The 15,176-nt window shown below is 51.6% G+C and overlaps 5 protein-coding genes across 5 annotated transcripts; 2 read left to right on the top strand and 3 right to left on the bottom strand.

Annotated features, from left to right (window-relative positions):
• Window positions 1–174: 174 nt before the first annotated feature.
• On the bottom strand, window positions 175–1,227 carry PV08_06800 (uncharacterized protein; the record flags this gene model as incomplete). The annotated part of the gene is made up of 3 exons (XM_016381133.1): window positions 175–218; window positions 268–357; window positions 414–1,227. The coding sequence occupies 3 exons, from the start codon at window positions 1,225–1,227 to the stop codon at window positions 175–177; spliced, it is 948 nt and encodes a 315-aa protein (XP_016234235.1).
• A 2,346-nt stretch (window positions 1,228–3,573) lies between these two features.
• Window positions 3,574–4,083, top strand: PV08_06799 (uncharacterized protein; the record flags this gene model as incomplete). Its single annotated transcript, XM_016381132.1, has 1 exon — window positions 3,574–4,083. One exon carries the CDS (start codon window positions 3,574–3,576, stop codon window positions 4,081–4,083), a length of 510 nt encoding a protein of 169 aa, XP_016234234.1.
• A 996-nt stretch (window positions 4,084–5,079) lies between these two features.
• PV08_06798 (uncharacterized protein) lies at window positions 5,080–7,022 on the bottom strand (the record flags this gene model as incomplete). The annotated part of the gene is made up of 2 exons (XM_016381131.1): window positions 5,080–6,358; window positions 6,406–7,022. 2 exons carry the CDS (start codon window positions 7,020–7,022, stop codon window positions 5,080–5,082), a joined length of 1,896 nt encoding a protein of 631 aa, XP_016234233.1.
• A 3,762-nt stretch (window positions 7,023–10,784) lies between these two features.
• On the top strand, window positions 10,785–12,188 carry PV08_06797 (uncharacterized protein; the record flags this gene model as incomplete). Its single annotated transcript, XM_016381130.1, has 3 exons — window positions 10,785–11,477; window positions 11,584–11,746; window positions 11,839–12,188. The coding sequence occupies 3 exons, from the start codon at window positions 10,785–10,787 to the stop codon at window positions 12,186–12,188; spliced, it is 1,206 nt and encodes a 401-aa protein (XP_016234232.1).
• Window positions 12,189–12,826: 638 nt separating this feature from the next.
• PV08_06796 (uncharacterized protein) lies at window positions 12,827–14,608 on the bottom strand (the record flags this gene model as incomplete). Its single annotated transcript, XM_016381129.1, has 2 exons — window positions 12,827–14,315; window positions 14,370–14,608. 2 exons carry the CDS (start codon window positions 14,606–14,608, stop codon window positions 12,827–12,829), a joined length of 1,728 nt encoding a protein of 575 aa, XP_016234231.1.
• Between the last annotated feature and the right edge of the window lie 568 nt (window positions 14,609–15,176).

The raw sequence follows: 15,176 nt of genomic DNA, 5'->3' as shown, positions 1-15,176 counted from the left end.
GGACTTATCTCGCAGTGGCGGTCACTGATCAGTGACATCTATCACAGGATTATATTGTAATATACGAACAACGAAGGAGTGACAAGATATCCATTGCATCAACCGCGTCTTAAAATTCGCATTTCAAATCCTGAACAGCGGTACCCGTTATCAACCAGAAACGTATGTTCTCAGTCAACCCAGAGCCTTCAAAATGTCGGTTGAGTTCCCCAGAAATCCTGAATCCAAAGTCAGTCCGATCATCCACCAAGAATGAGACCCTCTTACCATAACCTTGTGCATTATATCTGGTCATCTCTTGTGCAAAGGGAGGACTGGTACTCTGGCTGATATCATCGACATAAATCACATCATACCCTGAAAACAGCCTGTCAGCCAATTCTTATCTTTCCACCATTGTTACCACGGCTCACCCTTGAAATATGCATCCACAAGCGTGGACCAGACGCACTGATCTGCATTGACGCCGCCGAAAAAGAGGGTTGACATCTCATTCTCCTGCAACCACAGGCCCAAGGGAGTTTGAGGGCCCCAGAGCCCTGATAAACGATTTTTGTTGAACCACAAATCTGTGCCAGCAGCGATACCCTTGTCCTTCATCGTGCCCAAAACACCGTATGGCTCAGCATTCCATGCCCCACGCATCAATTTCCGGCCCACGTGGATTGTCGTCCCGTTTTCTTGAATGGTTCCCATGTCGCTTCCGAACGTCTCATTCGCCATGTCTGAGCCATTGTTGCTAAAACCAGCCTTGAATGCAGGGGGGATCGTCAGCAGGTCGTACTCTGTGAGTCCCCAGTTGACCCAAAGAACTTTCATGCCGTGTTTGCGGAAGCCTTTGATCATATTGGCAGTGGGTTCGACTGCTCCACGGCCCTTGGTTGCCTTAGGAGACAAGTCTGGATGAAGGAAGAAGTTCTGCATATCGATAATGACCAATGCGGAGCGGTTCGGCTCAATCTTGATAGATGATTCGACCATGGGAAGCACTTTTGGAGAAGTCACTGCTGCCCTGTCACTGCGCGTCAAGTCGAATGTACCGTTAGGAAGCTTGACCCAGTAGTTGTAGTAGTTGCCGAGGGTTGTGGTGGCAGACTCGAAACCATCACCCACCATGCCATACTCCTGTCGCTCAAGTAAGTCAGCGGGGATCGCACCGGTGAGGGCAGTGAGCAGTAAAGCAAGCAGACATAGGCGAGTGCCTAAGATCGATACAAGGACTGTCATGGTGAAATTCGTAGCAAGGCTGAGGTGTATCAGGGGTTGCTCGGCTATTCCTGCAAAGAAGGGTAGAAGAGGTCTGTGGTGATGAATGTTCCCAAGAATTTCCAGACATCTTTTATACAATTTCGAAACCCTCAAAGACTCTTCTGGCGGGTATATGCCGACATCAACGGAGATGTGCATCTCCTGAGTGCACGTCTGTCAACATTATACCCGACCAGGTACAAACTCGACCGAAACAGGCAGGTGAAGGTCTTGGAGATAAGAGATAGAGCCCAAGTATCAAGACAACGAGTCTTGTCCTTCTCCGCACTGCGCTTACTGGTGACTAGTTGTTCTGTTATTGAGCAGATTGAGCCTGGCCCGCTGTTGCTTCTACCTTCTCACCTGGAAAATAGGCCGGAAGTCGGCAGCAACTGCCGATGAAGGCCGTTGTCGTTCAAGTTAGGAAGGTAAGTTCTCTGGTCCAAAGAGCGTCCTTGTGCTCCGGCCCGTCACTTCGAAGGATAGGAATCATTGCGTCGGGCCTTCGATGGGTGGCATCAACATGGCAGATTCGAGGGTGACGGGAGTGGCGCGGGCTTTAACCTCACGACACTTAAATAGATGAACGCGTATCCAGATAAACTTAGTCACATGGATTCCATCCGTCAGATGGGCCATTCTTAACGAGACTGTGAAGAGCCATACGTTTTGTACTCTCAGCCCAGGAAATGATTTTTCCCGGAACAGGCGGCTGAGGTGGAAAGTTGGAAACACGGCAATTGTGGGATCCGGGGTAGACGGGCCAACCTCTTAGCGCATCAAGCCCAAACTTCCTATCCACGATAGACGTTGGAACACCATTACGACTCGTCGCATCCAATTCTCTGCTTACAATGTTTGGGAGGCGAACAGCATGGTCACTGAATCAAATTTGAAGCGCCGGAGTGTTACTCGTGCATGTGACCACCGCCGGAGCCTGAAAGCTGAAGTGGGCGCACGCTCTCTTTGCGACACTCGGAGGGAGAAAGCTGACATTCTGCTCGCATAGTGTGGCGCAGTGTGATGTACCTGTGGACATTGCCATGGCTATGACTACGTCGGTTTCTGAAGCGAAGGCGGTTGCCGAAAGGATAGCAATGGCACAAGCTGTGTTGGTCCACATTCACTCTTAGTGGAGAGGAGAAGATGCTGAGGACGCAAGATAGTGCGTGCTCCGGTATAGAACACCTCAGATCACCCTGGAGGGTATTTAGATTTCAACAACCTCAGCTTCCTGAGATCCCGCCTGAGCAGGGTGCGACGGAGAAGTGGAAAAGCCTGCCGAAAGATGGCGTTCAGTGGTGTGTCCTAAGGCCAATGGCCTCTTGCGCTGGACACTAACTCTGGCTAACACATTCTCAAGGAGGTCCATCTTCCCCAGCTGCTTCCATGCATATACGAAAGGGTACTTTAACCCATAGTTGGCCAGGGCAGCAGAACTTGAAGTATTCATCATCACTTTCTCTGTCACATTGTCCAGTCCGTTTTGTTGCCCCAGAAAACCGACTCCCGCGCGGTCAGTGACCACTGTCCCTTTGCTGTTCTTCAGCTCTATACACAGTCGCAAGCGGCATAGACCCATAGGTCAGCATCATCCGTGATGGTTCAATCTTGTGAGTCTTGTTGAGCTCTTCTTCAAGCTCTCCCTGATCCTGCCCGGTCGAGCAAGACGAAGATGTTTGTTTGTCCAGACATTCTGCCACCCATTTATATAGCATAGCAACTATAGTTGATGTAGAGTAGCTGGTCAAGGTACAAAATACGCTTAATCTCCAAGGCACGCAACTTTTCACGGTGGATGTGAGGTACACAGGCAGCATGCTTACTAGGTTGGCTTGCAAGGCTGATGACCCTGCTTCAGGGTTGTGAGGCTACGTTAGTCCTGATATGGCTTAGCGTATCCCAAGTGCGCGTTGAAGCCCATCGACGTCATCTACGACGAAATGCATTCTTGACTCGCAGTGGCATCAGAATCAAATCGCTACCAAACGCTCCCCACCAAACTTCACTCTCCCTCAAGACCTTACGCGTACCGTGCGAGTAGTGATATTTGACACCTACCTCCTCCGTACTCGTAAACTCTACCGAGTCTTGCCACAAAGACCTCGTCATCGACGAATGCCAAAGTTTCCCATCAATCTACGAAGCTACAACGATCTCCATCCAAAGCTCTCCAACCTCAGTACTGCAGGCCTTCTCGACGCCCGAGCCATTTCAACCAGACGTCCCTCTCTTCTACCCAGGGAATCCCGAATCCACCACTTACCACCACTCCTACAAGTCCAGCGATCAACCCATACCACTCGGAGAGCGTACCAGACCAGCATGTCCGACGACGCGAGCTACACGGCGTTCCTCGAACGGGCCAACGCGCCCCTCCAGTCGCACCCGCCGACACACGAACAGGCGTCGTCGACGTCGGAGCGACGCACGCAGTTCGACCCCTCGACGTCGACGTCGACGACCGCCGCGCTGCCCGCGTCTCTCAGATCCCTCCCGGACGTGACGTACACCTCGGACACCGACTCTCCATTTGAGCCCGTGGCGTTCAACTACGCCGATTCGGCGCTCCCCAGCGCTCAACAGTTCGAAAAGTGCCTGCGCCACAAGACCCCCCGGGACGCCGCGCCCGCCGTCGAGGAGCTGGAGACGTCCGCGTTCGACCCGCGGGGCGAGTACGAGGACATCATCGCGCGCGTGGAGCAGGCCGGCATCGAGGGCGCCGGGGTAAAAGTGTTCCGTGTCGAAGTCAGCGCGACGAGAGTGGAATATTACATCGTCACAGTGGGCGAGAACATGTTGGTCGGTGTTGTCACGAAGGCCGTGGAGAGTTGAGATATCTCCCCTCCCCCCCCCGCGAAGTCTTGACTTATCTTCTACTCCGTACTACTTCTGACATACAACAAAAATCTGCAAGAAACATTTGTACCGAGTCTCCGTATGCCTCAAGGTTTAAACATAATCAAGTCAGTAGCAGTACCTAATGTGATACGTAATACGACACAGTCTCCTAGGATTTACAGTAATGGCAAGGCTCAAAACAAAAGAAAGGGTCTCCATCTGGTACGCTCAGTGTTTCTGATTCCAATAGGAATCTCGGCATGGAAATTCCGCCATCGAGTTGGCCTTTAAATTCCCAGGCGTGGGAATCGTCTTTGCAACGTTCATGTCAAGTCACAGACGGTACCAGGCAATTCATACGTCTGAGGTATCATGGACGAGAAACGCGTTTTGGCTTTTGAATTATATCTTCCATTGATAGTGCGCGCTTCTGGAGACGGCGAATGCTTATATCGAGTGCAGAAATGCCTCGCCCAAGACAGAACCCGAGGCCATTTCTGCTGATATCCTGCCATGAGCATTACCACGCCATGCTCCTGAATTTCCATCCCTCCCTTGTTTGGTGCGCTATGGATGTGAGTATGAACCAGCAGACGATCCACCCCTTTCTCAAAATGGGATTCGCCGAATGTACCGGGAACAGAATTCATGAGTTCCCTCCTTGGTCGTAATTTTTTGGACACAGATTTCGAAGGTCCCACGCCAGCAGTGAGGAACTCCATATACCACAAAAACACCTTGTCCCAAGAAACCTGGTGCTGACAAATTTGTAACGCCGCTGTGAATTCGCCATGCCGCTAATTCTTCACGAGGACATAAAAAACATCTGTACATGCCAGTCGATGCTGACAGCGAGGTTGAGCGCAAGAGACAATTATAAAGCATTAATATTAGCAATCGTTCATGAGAGTGTTCTTGGGCCATGCGTAGTCGGTGTCCGCCCTAGAGAAACTGTTAATTTGGGCATGATGACGGAAAGTCGCTGTGAACTTACCAGAGGGTGATATTCGGATTGTGGTACACATCATAGTGGTTGTTGATGTACTCGGTGGTGGGATAACCCTCGGGATCGCATGACATCTCGCCACTGTCGTCCTGGTAGATCCGTATGTAGTCGATCCTCATTTTCGCTGGCATCAACGATGCCAACCCAGTGAGGTTGAGAGCTGAGAAACCGGGTGACATACCAAAGTTGACAATAATGGACAAGGGCTCCTGGGGAATGGGGCGCTGGGCAATGTTGCCGTTGGGAGCCAAAGCCTCACCTTTGAGCCGCCAGACGGGGTCTGATCCCACGTACCAGATAATTTCTCCTTGGGCCCCAGGTGTGTATTCATAGGCGTACACTTGGTACGCATTCCCATCGTACCATTGGTTGTTGAGGTTCGAAATACCCGAGAAAGCTTGTTGCAAAGGTGCTCCTTTATACGTGTTCATTGCCGTGACAGAGAAGTCATAAACTTCAACGAAATCGTAGTTGGGTTGATACCAAATGTCGAACGGGGCGACTTGATATGACTGCGACACCATGCCGATTTGGTTGCCCTCCTCATCCAGAGTCCCGACAGTGGCTTCGAGTACGTCAATTTCGGGAGCAGAGCGAGAATTTCCTGGACTGGGGTGGTCTTCTCCTTTACATGTGCAGGCTGGTAAGCGCATGCCAGGGAGGTAGTTTATACCATCTGGAGAGCTTTGGTTAGGTGTGATGCCGGCATCGCAAACGTCGTCGTAAGAGTAGGGCCATAAGCCGTCTGTGGTGGCTGCATATCCAGGTCGTCCCAGGTTACCCATCGACCAGAAACCTGGCCAGAAGCCAACGGTATCACCTCGACCTGGCAGAGAGATGCTGGCTTCTAACCTTCCACCTTTGAAGCACAATTGATTCCATGACTGAAGCATTCCGGATCGATAGTTCAGCCCGTGATTTTGAAAAGCGTCGAACCGCAATTCCAGTACACCGTCATTGGTTGTGGCAGCATCAGGGTCGTACCATTCCAAATCCCGGGTAACACCGTACCAAATATCCACGGCGGTCCAGTACGGATCATCGCCCTCATAGAATGTCCTTCCGGGTTTGGAAAATTCGTCAGAAAACACCAAATTCCACGTATTTCCGTGGAAGTCTTTCTTGGTCTTTACAGATTCAGGAGTGTCAGGGTCAATGAGACCCGTGCGCATATTCGTTAGCAAAGGAAGCTTGCCAGTGCCCACGCACCCGATACCCTCTTGACAAGGATCATAAGTCTTTGTGGCTTCTTGAACGAAGGTCCTATGAGACTGTTAGCAGGGAACGATTTGGAGGACACAAACACATACAGAACTGGGTATCCTATGAATAAGACAAGAATCCCGATGACGATGAAAGCCAATCCACCAACGTTGACCAGACCTCGTTTTGTGAAAATATCACAATCTCGTGGCTCTCCCTCAGGATCAGGATTGTGTAAATAGTCGTCCTTCTCAACATCCTCCGGAAACAACAGCAGACCTGCCGACGGCAGAATATTATACTTCTCTGACACAGTTTGAGTGTTCACATCATTATCCTCGCTTCCGGCTCTTGACCCTGGTCTGGATTGACTAGAATCTCTAAACGGGTTCTCAAAGCCTCGGCTGTCTCGACTTCGGTCCGACTCCCAACTAGATCTTCGGGACGAGAAACTAGAAGGTGACCTGAGAGGAGACTGGGAGCCATCGTTTTGAAATCTTCCACGGCCAGGAGGTAATAATCTTTCAGAAGAATCTCGAAGTGTGTCGCCGGTGTAAATATTGTTTAGACGTGGCGAGGCTCCAGGTCTAGAAGTTGTAGGTACAAGCGTCCGGGAAGAGCTGTTTGAATCTGCAGCGACTAAATCTTCTTGTCCTGAGTTCAAGCGGATGTGAGGAGGGACGCGAGGCGGCGGAGAATTGCTGCTATTGCTCTGGGACGACATTGTGACGAGGCGACCGACTCGTCGTCAAGGAGATCGATCGCCGAAGGGGACGATGGGTGGATGGAACGTGATTGATTTTTGCCCGAGGACGTTAAGAGGTTGAGAAGAGAGAATCTCGTTGATGTTCGAGAAGAGCTGACGCTTCGGTCGAGGCGGAGGCCGGTCGAATTCAGATCCAGGCGACTCGTAGGCGTCGGCTCTGAGGGCGCAGCGGTTTATAGTGACCAATGTGTGAGATAGGCTGAGCGTGAGACGGAGGGCGGAAAGGTGCAAGGAGTTGGACAGGCTTGTGAGAGGTTGCGAAGAGTGAGGCTGAGCTGTAAGTCTACTCCTATCTGGCCGGCAGGGAAGTATGAGCCTTAATCCTTAATACCAGCGGGAAAAGGTGCGAAACAGTCGCAGGGCGGTAAAGAGGACGGTGATGTAGAATAGACCAGTTGATATTGTTGTTAAAGGTTTAAACGAATGTAAGTGCTCTGCCCGTGAGGTGAGCCACGAATAGAGAGTCTGGGGGAGAGAAGAAGATAGGGTGGACAGCGGGAAAGTGTCCGTGTTTGTTCTCAGAGTAGCCGCAGCAGCAGCACAGCGTTGTGATTTTCGGGGTGCAGCAAAGGAGAGATGCAGTGCCAGCCAGAAACCAGGCGGGTCTCTAGGCGGTCGAGGGACGGAGTAGGGGGACGCAGGAACGAGATGCCTCAGTGCTTAGTGGCCTTCTCAGTAGCCCAGGAGACTCTGGTTGTGGCTTGGTTTGGGGCTCTTGGTGGTCCCCAATTTTGAAAATCAGCAAGTGGGTTTCGCCGTCAAAGGGCAAGATACGAATACAGTGGTATCGATCATCACCACTGCCGCCGTTCCACTCAGTGCGGCAAACGGAGTCCAGCAATAATCCCTCGAAAATCAACAGTCGCTGCATCACGAGTTGTTGAAGTTTATGTTTAACGTAAATCCCAAGGTGCTAGAAAACAACGATGATTCCTCCAACGCTCATTTTTAGCTGCTGACTATTCCCGAACTTAGAAATCTGCAAACTACCAGCACGTACTCCGTATTCATCCCTGTCCCTGTCCGCCCCTATGGAAGCACGGCTATCTTTGACTTTTCGCATGAATACTCCGGCGAAGCTCACCCTCGTTCTTTGGCTCTGGTCGGCGGTCGGGATATCACGATATGCTGTCCCCTTGGAATCTGCCAGCATATGTCGGTGATATGATACGCAGCGAGGCGGCTCACAGAAAGGCCACATCCCTTGGGTCGTCCTCACGTCTACGCGAGTTCAGACCTGGAGGCGTCGAGCATGATTTCCTGCTTGTTCAGGATAAGACTTTTGTCGCAGCAACGAATCCACTGCGGGCCACAAATGATTAGCCAGTTGAGGAGCCTGGGTCTGGTTACGAAAGCAGACAGGGACCGGGTTTCCAAGCCTATTGTTTGGCAACAAACAGACACCGACACAGCGAAGTTCTGCCAAAGCTAGAGGAACGCGCGTGCAGGCCTTCATCGGCGTGGCTGCGTCAGGGGCCATCCTCCACCAATGGAGGCAAATGACAGCGGGTGGCGCTGCTAGTGTTGCACCTTGACTTGCTGACCCTCCAGTGAAGCCCTCGTTTGAGGTTAAGGACGATCATGCCGACGGGCCATCTGACAATCCGTTCTGTGCCTCCACTGGCGCTGGACCTTAATCCATTGGTCAACGCGTCAGGGGAACCATGCCCAGATCTCGTGTGTGCTGGAACTGATGCTTGGAAGCTATCATTGAAATTACGCCAGGAAAGTCAGCTTGGGGATCTTTCATGAAGAGTTTATTGGCATCTTTGATATCCCCACAAGCAGTCTGAGCCGTTCTAATCCCTGACATGCATTTGCTTCCACGTTTAGGGAGTACGCTCAGGCAGATTCCACGAAGGATGCAAAGCTGACCAGTAGGACATCGGATCATTGAGTTCAAGCCTCGTCCAGGATTGCGCCGACATGCTTCCTCGACACGCGGCAATCATATCCAGGCCACGAATTGGCGGCTATTGTTTCGCTCTCGTTTCGGCAATAGTGTTTACTCTCAGCGAAGAAATGAGCATCATCTACAGAGACTACCAAAAGCCACCACTGTGCCTGGTGAAGAGCGTATAGAGGGAATGATGTCTTTGGTCCCAGCATCAAGTCATATTATTCAGGTGGTATGTCGCCATGCTGATACCCGGTATGGCTTGTTTGGACTCGAAAATTTTGTCACCAAGTCTGCACCTAGTGTCTGTCGGCAGTAACAGGACAGGCGCAGAAAGAGGATATGGTGGGAACACAACCCGTGCAGAACTCTGGTAAAACTCAAAGTCGAAGTCCTATTTCTCAACTACTCTCCGTATGTATAATTGTGTCCTCCGGTCAAGACGTGTTCAGACACAGAGGCTGTCATGGACACAGAAACGAACTGTAACTCGACATGAGGCTCTGTTTGCGCTCTCTGGCTGTTGTCCGACTGTTCCGCAAGCGGACCAAGAAGCTCTTTTGAAGAAAATTGGCTCTTTGCAGGGGCGTGGTCCTTTATCGATATTTGGGGCCTTATCAACCTAAATGCTAAAGAAAGCAAACTTCTTCAGACCCAAACTCCTAACAACCATGTCCGAAACTTGGCCGGTTTCATGCTTGCTATACTCCGCTCCCACCAAACTCGCTATGGTGAGCTCTGGCGCGCTCTGGGATGTGGCTTGTATCCTGTACGAATTACTGCCCAAGCTCATAAAATGGTAGATGCCCCCAGCCTTCTTGCATGGGTAGAGTTTGCCAGACCACTTCACGTCACTGGTTCGCCTAAGTAGGAGCGCAAGGAAGTTCCAACAACGAAAGAAAGGATGGCATGGTCACGATAAGAATACCACCAGCAAACGTCGGGAACTGACCTCATGATCGCAGATTGTCTGATACCGCGAGAATGGTAGCAGCATGGCGGTCATAGGGTTCCAACAAACGAGAACAACAATAACTGTGATGTTGGTTTGTAGTGTAACGTGTCTAACCAGCGAGACGAAGTACGGCGAAGCAGAACACGACAAAGCACAATTCAGTAAGAGGTACTTCACTATGACCAGATATTCCATTTCCATTTCCATTTCCTTCATTTTGAGACCTTTAAGGTCCAAGTGAGAGATCAGTGAACGAGGTTCGCGTCATATTCTGTTCAATAATGACATCTCAGGTAGGTTGATTTGGTCGCGATGTGTCTTCTTGCAGGAAAAGAACAATATCAAGCCGTTAGTATTGTCCCTGGTGTCTCTCATTCTCCGGTGCAGCCTTACCTCTTCTACGCCAGGTTGATGGTAAGAATGAAACATCCAAGACCATATCTACCTCATCCTGGTGGACAAGTCGTGCGGCGAGGCACAAGTTGCTTGGGAAATGAGGCAGGCCGGTCCGCCACAAATGGAGGATATCTGAGGTTGATTGATACGTTGTGTCTCTCTTGTGCAGGTTTGCGCGTTTCCTTCTGATTCTCCTCTTCTCATTACTCGTCGCGTGTTCTGTTCTCATCTACTGTTCGCGACGCCGAGAAGAGCATCCTCACAAGTGAATGACTTGTGACTGTCCCAAATCTGCCTCAACTCTCTTCTTCTCGTCGTCTTCCCCTACGCAGTCTTTCGCCCAAATCTTCTTCCACCTTTCTTTCTCTGCTGCAACAACAAGAACATCCTTCTCATCGCCGTGTCTACCTCGTCGTCGTCGTCCCTCTTGTCCCATCATCACGGCATCCGGACTTTCGTCGTCCTCGCAACGATGGCATCGATCGTAGCCTTCGCTACGCCGCCGACGGCGAGCCCAAGCATCTTCCCTACCGCAGGAATCGGCGGCGAGTATTACACTAGTCCCATCTTCGAGGTTCCTGTCTACACCAGCTACGCTCGAAATGCCATCACCTGGCAGATGCTCGATGCCTGGAACCTCGTCGGACTTCAGTATGCGGTTGCTGAAGGCATCGCCTGCGGTCTCATCTGGGCTACTTTCATCTACCTGCTCGCGTTGACTCCAGCACGCAAGCGATTCACGCGTTTCCACATCGTCCTCTTCACCGGTCTCTGCTTCGAAACAAGCCATCTCACCATGGACGCCATCTCACTCGTCACACCCGGACTCTCTGCCAACTCGGCATACGTTGTCCTTACACGAGACATCGCCTCCAGCGTCTGGACGACCTCCTACAAGGCGTTCTACATCTCGACTCAAGTGTTGAACTGGGCTGCGTTCATCTGTGCCACAGTCTGTCTCTGGATCCAAGCTCAGAGTCTCCTGGCCACGATCAAGACGCGCTTCTCAATCGTCTACATCATCATCCTCGTCTACCTCGTCTTTGCCGCGCTCGCCACACTGGTCGCTTCGATGGTCTATTGGATCCACCAGATCAAAGTCATACCGGACAACATTGATTGGGACACGGCAGTGTACACCAAGAGATTGAGATACATCTACCTGGTAAGCTCATCCTGTTCTGCAACGGAGCATGCCCTTTTTGGACTTGTTTGATAAAGTCAACTCGATAAAGTATTCCATAGTTATTATCTAACCCGTCTTAACACAGTTGATCTACGCCATCAGCATCGGCAGCTTTTCTCTGGTCAACCTTTTATCGGTTCTTGAAATCATCTGCCGCCGGCCCCTTTCCGTCATCAAGTCGAAGAGCGTCTACCATTCGGCATTGAACCTCTTGGGTCTCTTGGGAATTCAATCTTGCCTTGTGCCACGTAAGTTCGGATCCAAGTCTGCCTGCCTCTGCTCTCCAGTGCTTGCCCCGTTTGCCCGTTCTTCGACTGACGGCGCATTCTGTGAATATCAGTCATCTTCTGCGTCATGCAAATCGTCTACACCGGCAACGAATGGGTCCTGCCCGCTCTCCTGTTACCTTCGGTCTACCTCATCCTCCCCCTCGGCACGCTCTTCGTGACCATCAACACCGACCCTGGCGCCAACGACGCCAGAAGGGAGGACGTCGAAACCCTCGCTTCGCCACGGAAGGTGGCCGTGACGAGTCCTCTCAAGAAGAGGCCGGTGCACAGTCGCCCCTCGCCCTCCCCAACGGCGCTCGACGACAGCACTGTCGTCGAGGCACCGTCCGCCGTCACCGACTGGGCCGCAGAGGAGGAGGGCGAGGGGGCCGACAAGAAGGGAAAGACCCTCGAGGTCTAAAACCCCCAAAGATAGACAAGAGCGCGCGCTACCGGTGGGGTAGCTGAGGCCTGAAGAAATGTCAGTTGATTGACCACCACACTCTTAGACCTCCTCCCGTCGCATCCGAGTGACTGGATTCCTCCTACCGTGCGCGTTCGAGCCAGTGTACTCCGTAACGGACAACGTAGAGTAGTCTCGTAAACTGTACCATATCGAGCCTGTACAACGTCCCGATGCTCTCCACTCACCCTCTGTTGCTAGAGTGGTTGGAATGGACGGTCGGCATGAGGACATGAATGACGCTATGGAGTGTGGTAATCTTTTCAGGTTCGGCATTCTCGCCCTACACATCGGACTATTTGACTCTTCTATATATAAAGCCAGAGGATAACTCGCTCTGCCTACAACATGGGAACCCGGTCAGCTGATAATGATGTCCGCTACAGGGCCAAGAGAGAAGGGACTGTTGCTTTGTCAACGGCGCCATGGGCTCTATCAACCTGGACGGCTGCAAGGCGAATACCAGCGTCCTTTGGGAACTAGCCAGATACACGATACCCCCTCAAGCCCAATGACAATCTTGACGTACACCAGACATGTTGGTAACGTGACAAAGCATTTGGTATCAATGGCATCCTCATGTTCAACACAGCTATTCAGGTGACTGTATCCACCCTCTGTCGTTTGACAAGTCTCACCCACCGTCGCCTCCTCCACTCCCCGGTTCGTCCTGTATTGTCATATACCGTGGCTTCCTCCCAGTCCTTGGTCAGTTTCTTCGATTTCTTGTCCTTGTCACTTTTCTTCTTCTTCCCCTCCTCCTCACGGTTGAGTGATGGGACGTTGTAATCTCCGTAGGCCAGCCACAAGTCATCCTCGCGGCTCGCACCACTGCCTGGTGCTGGTGGTAAATCCCATACCCACCCTCCAAAATCTGCATTAACACTTTCTCGGCGAACCGTTGAAATGGCATTCGCGCCGTTGTTGTCATGTTGCAGCACGTCATATTCCACGCCTACAACGAGTCGGTCATTCACCCACTCCCCAGCTTCGAGATCGAGTTCCCATTTCTTAGACGCCCACTCCCAGCCATCGGGCGGGGCGACATCTTCAAAGAAGCGAGTTCCCCGTGGACGGTCGCCTGCTATACGTGAAGGCGAGAGGGGATCGTAAGGGGACGGGGTGAAGAGGTGAGGTTGCCATTCTTCGGCCTTGTCCGATGCTGCCGACTGGAGAGGACGGTGCTGAAGTTCAAAAATCTCCACTTCGCGTGTCTCCGGGGTCGTAGAAAGGGTGATCTCAGAGAATGCGGTGAGTGTAGAATGAATCGCTGCCGGCGTGGCGGGGAGACGTACGCCGTGAATGTAGCGCGTGTGCCTGAGTGCTGGATCATTGAGAGCTTGCTGGGTTTGCACTTCGGCCTGTTTCTGTAGCTGTAGGAGGTACGACTGTGCGGTTGGGTGAGATGATATGGTTATTGTCCACCCTAGAACTAGAGCAATGAAGCGCCAGGGTAGAAGGTGAGCAGTAATGAGAGAAGCAGTGGTTAAAATCGTCAGGTAGAGGAATACTTGTGAGGAGAAAACCTCGTTGCTGAAGTTAGTGGCTGGTGCAATGGATTGCACAAGAGCGTCGTGAAGATTGGAAAAGTCGGCCATGGAATTTTGGAGGTCACGCATATTGCGAAAGAAATCTTTTGAGGTTTCACTCGCAGGCTTGATTGTCCGAGCAGGAGCCAGGGCCGGGCCAGTGTAAGCCTGTTGGTATGAGTATGGAGTTGTGCCTGACGTCGACTGTTGAGGAGGGGGTGGATGGCGTGAGGTGAAGGCCGGAATCATGATGAAGAGAAGGGCGACGGCGACAGGAAGAACCACTAGAAGATATGGATCCAGACAGACGAAAGTGTACGCCGCTAGGAAGGAGAGAGTATGAGTAGGTGTTCGCCAGGTGAAGAGGCGGATAACTCGATTCTGGAAAACGAAGACTATACCAATGCGAGCGTTGAAGCGGCGGAAGTTGTTGGTCATGAGAGGGAGGCTGAAGGCCGGCCGCGCGACATATTTGGGTGATCGATAATCAACCTGTGTCGCGGTTTCGAGTTCATCATCGTCGACATCTGCTGCTGGGATGACCTGTTGGAGGACCCTGAGAGTTGTGTAAGTGAGCCGTCGGTTTGAGCTAGGCTGCCAAAGATCTTACTTGGAGAAGAGTCTGTCTTGAAGGGAGGGCTTGCTTGATGCAGTTGGCCCTTGTTCTTGTAGCTGAGAAGCGAGGAATCCCTGGCCTTTGGTCTTCAGGTGCGACGGTGAGAGAGAGTGTCTGAGTTTGTCTCGCCGTCTTTCTCCTTCTGCTTCCGCCTCGGCATCGTTATTTGGAGCCGAAACCAATGCAAGTGGTTCGTCGCGGTTGACAAATGCTTCTGCCGTATATTCATCCATCGCGGTCAAATCATACCGGAGTCATTGATTATGGGCATCGGTAAAGAGTATTGAGAAGGTGTTGAGCACTTAAGGTACCTATGTATCCTCAGGGAACTAAGGTTGTAGTTGTCATGAGGCATGCCTAGTGAGCCTACCCAAGACTGCCTAGGTACGAGGAGCCGTCCTATGTCATACATGTGCCAGCCACATCACGTGCGTAGATGTGCCACTTGGCTTGGCGGTGTGGCTGATTTTCGTCAGCCACTCCCGTTAACCGGGATCGAGTTAGGGGGCCGAAACGAGAACAGAAGCCGTTGCCATGCTTCTCTGATATGGCTATGAAAAGTCAAAACCAGTGAGTGGGATGGGTTTGACCTCAGAATTCAAAACCAACCTCGCTTCTGTTCAATTCTGGAGAAAAGCGCAGATCTGGTCTGTTCACCAACTACCCAGATGGCGACCTAAATCTCCGACGCACGCTTCGAGCGAGATTAAACAGCAACGGTAACAATGATTTGTGGACACTTGTAAGTTGTCGCAAGCGAGGAAACAAACATGGCCGTACACGATAGGTCAGGTTCTGTAG

Source organism: Exophiala spinifera, assembly GCF_000836115.1.
Source record: "Exophiala spinifera strain CBS 89968 unplaced genomic scaffold supercont1.5, whole genome shotgun sequence".
In the NCBI taxonomy this organism is placed as follows: Eukaryota; Fungi; Ascomycota; class Eurotiomycetes; order Chaetothyriales; family Herpotrichiellaceae; genus Exophiala; species Exophiala spinifera.
This window is presented reverse-complemented; position numbering and strand designations above follow the sequence as displayed.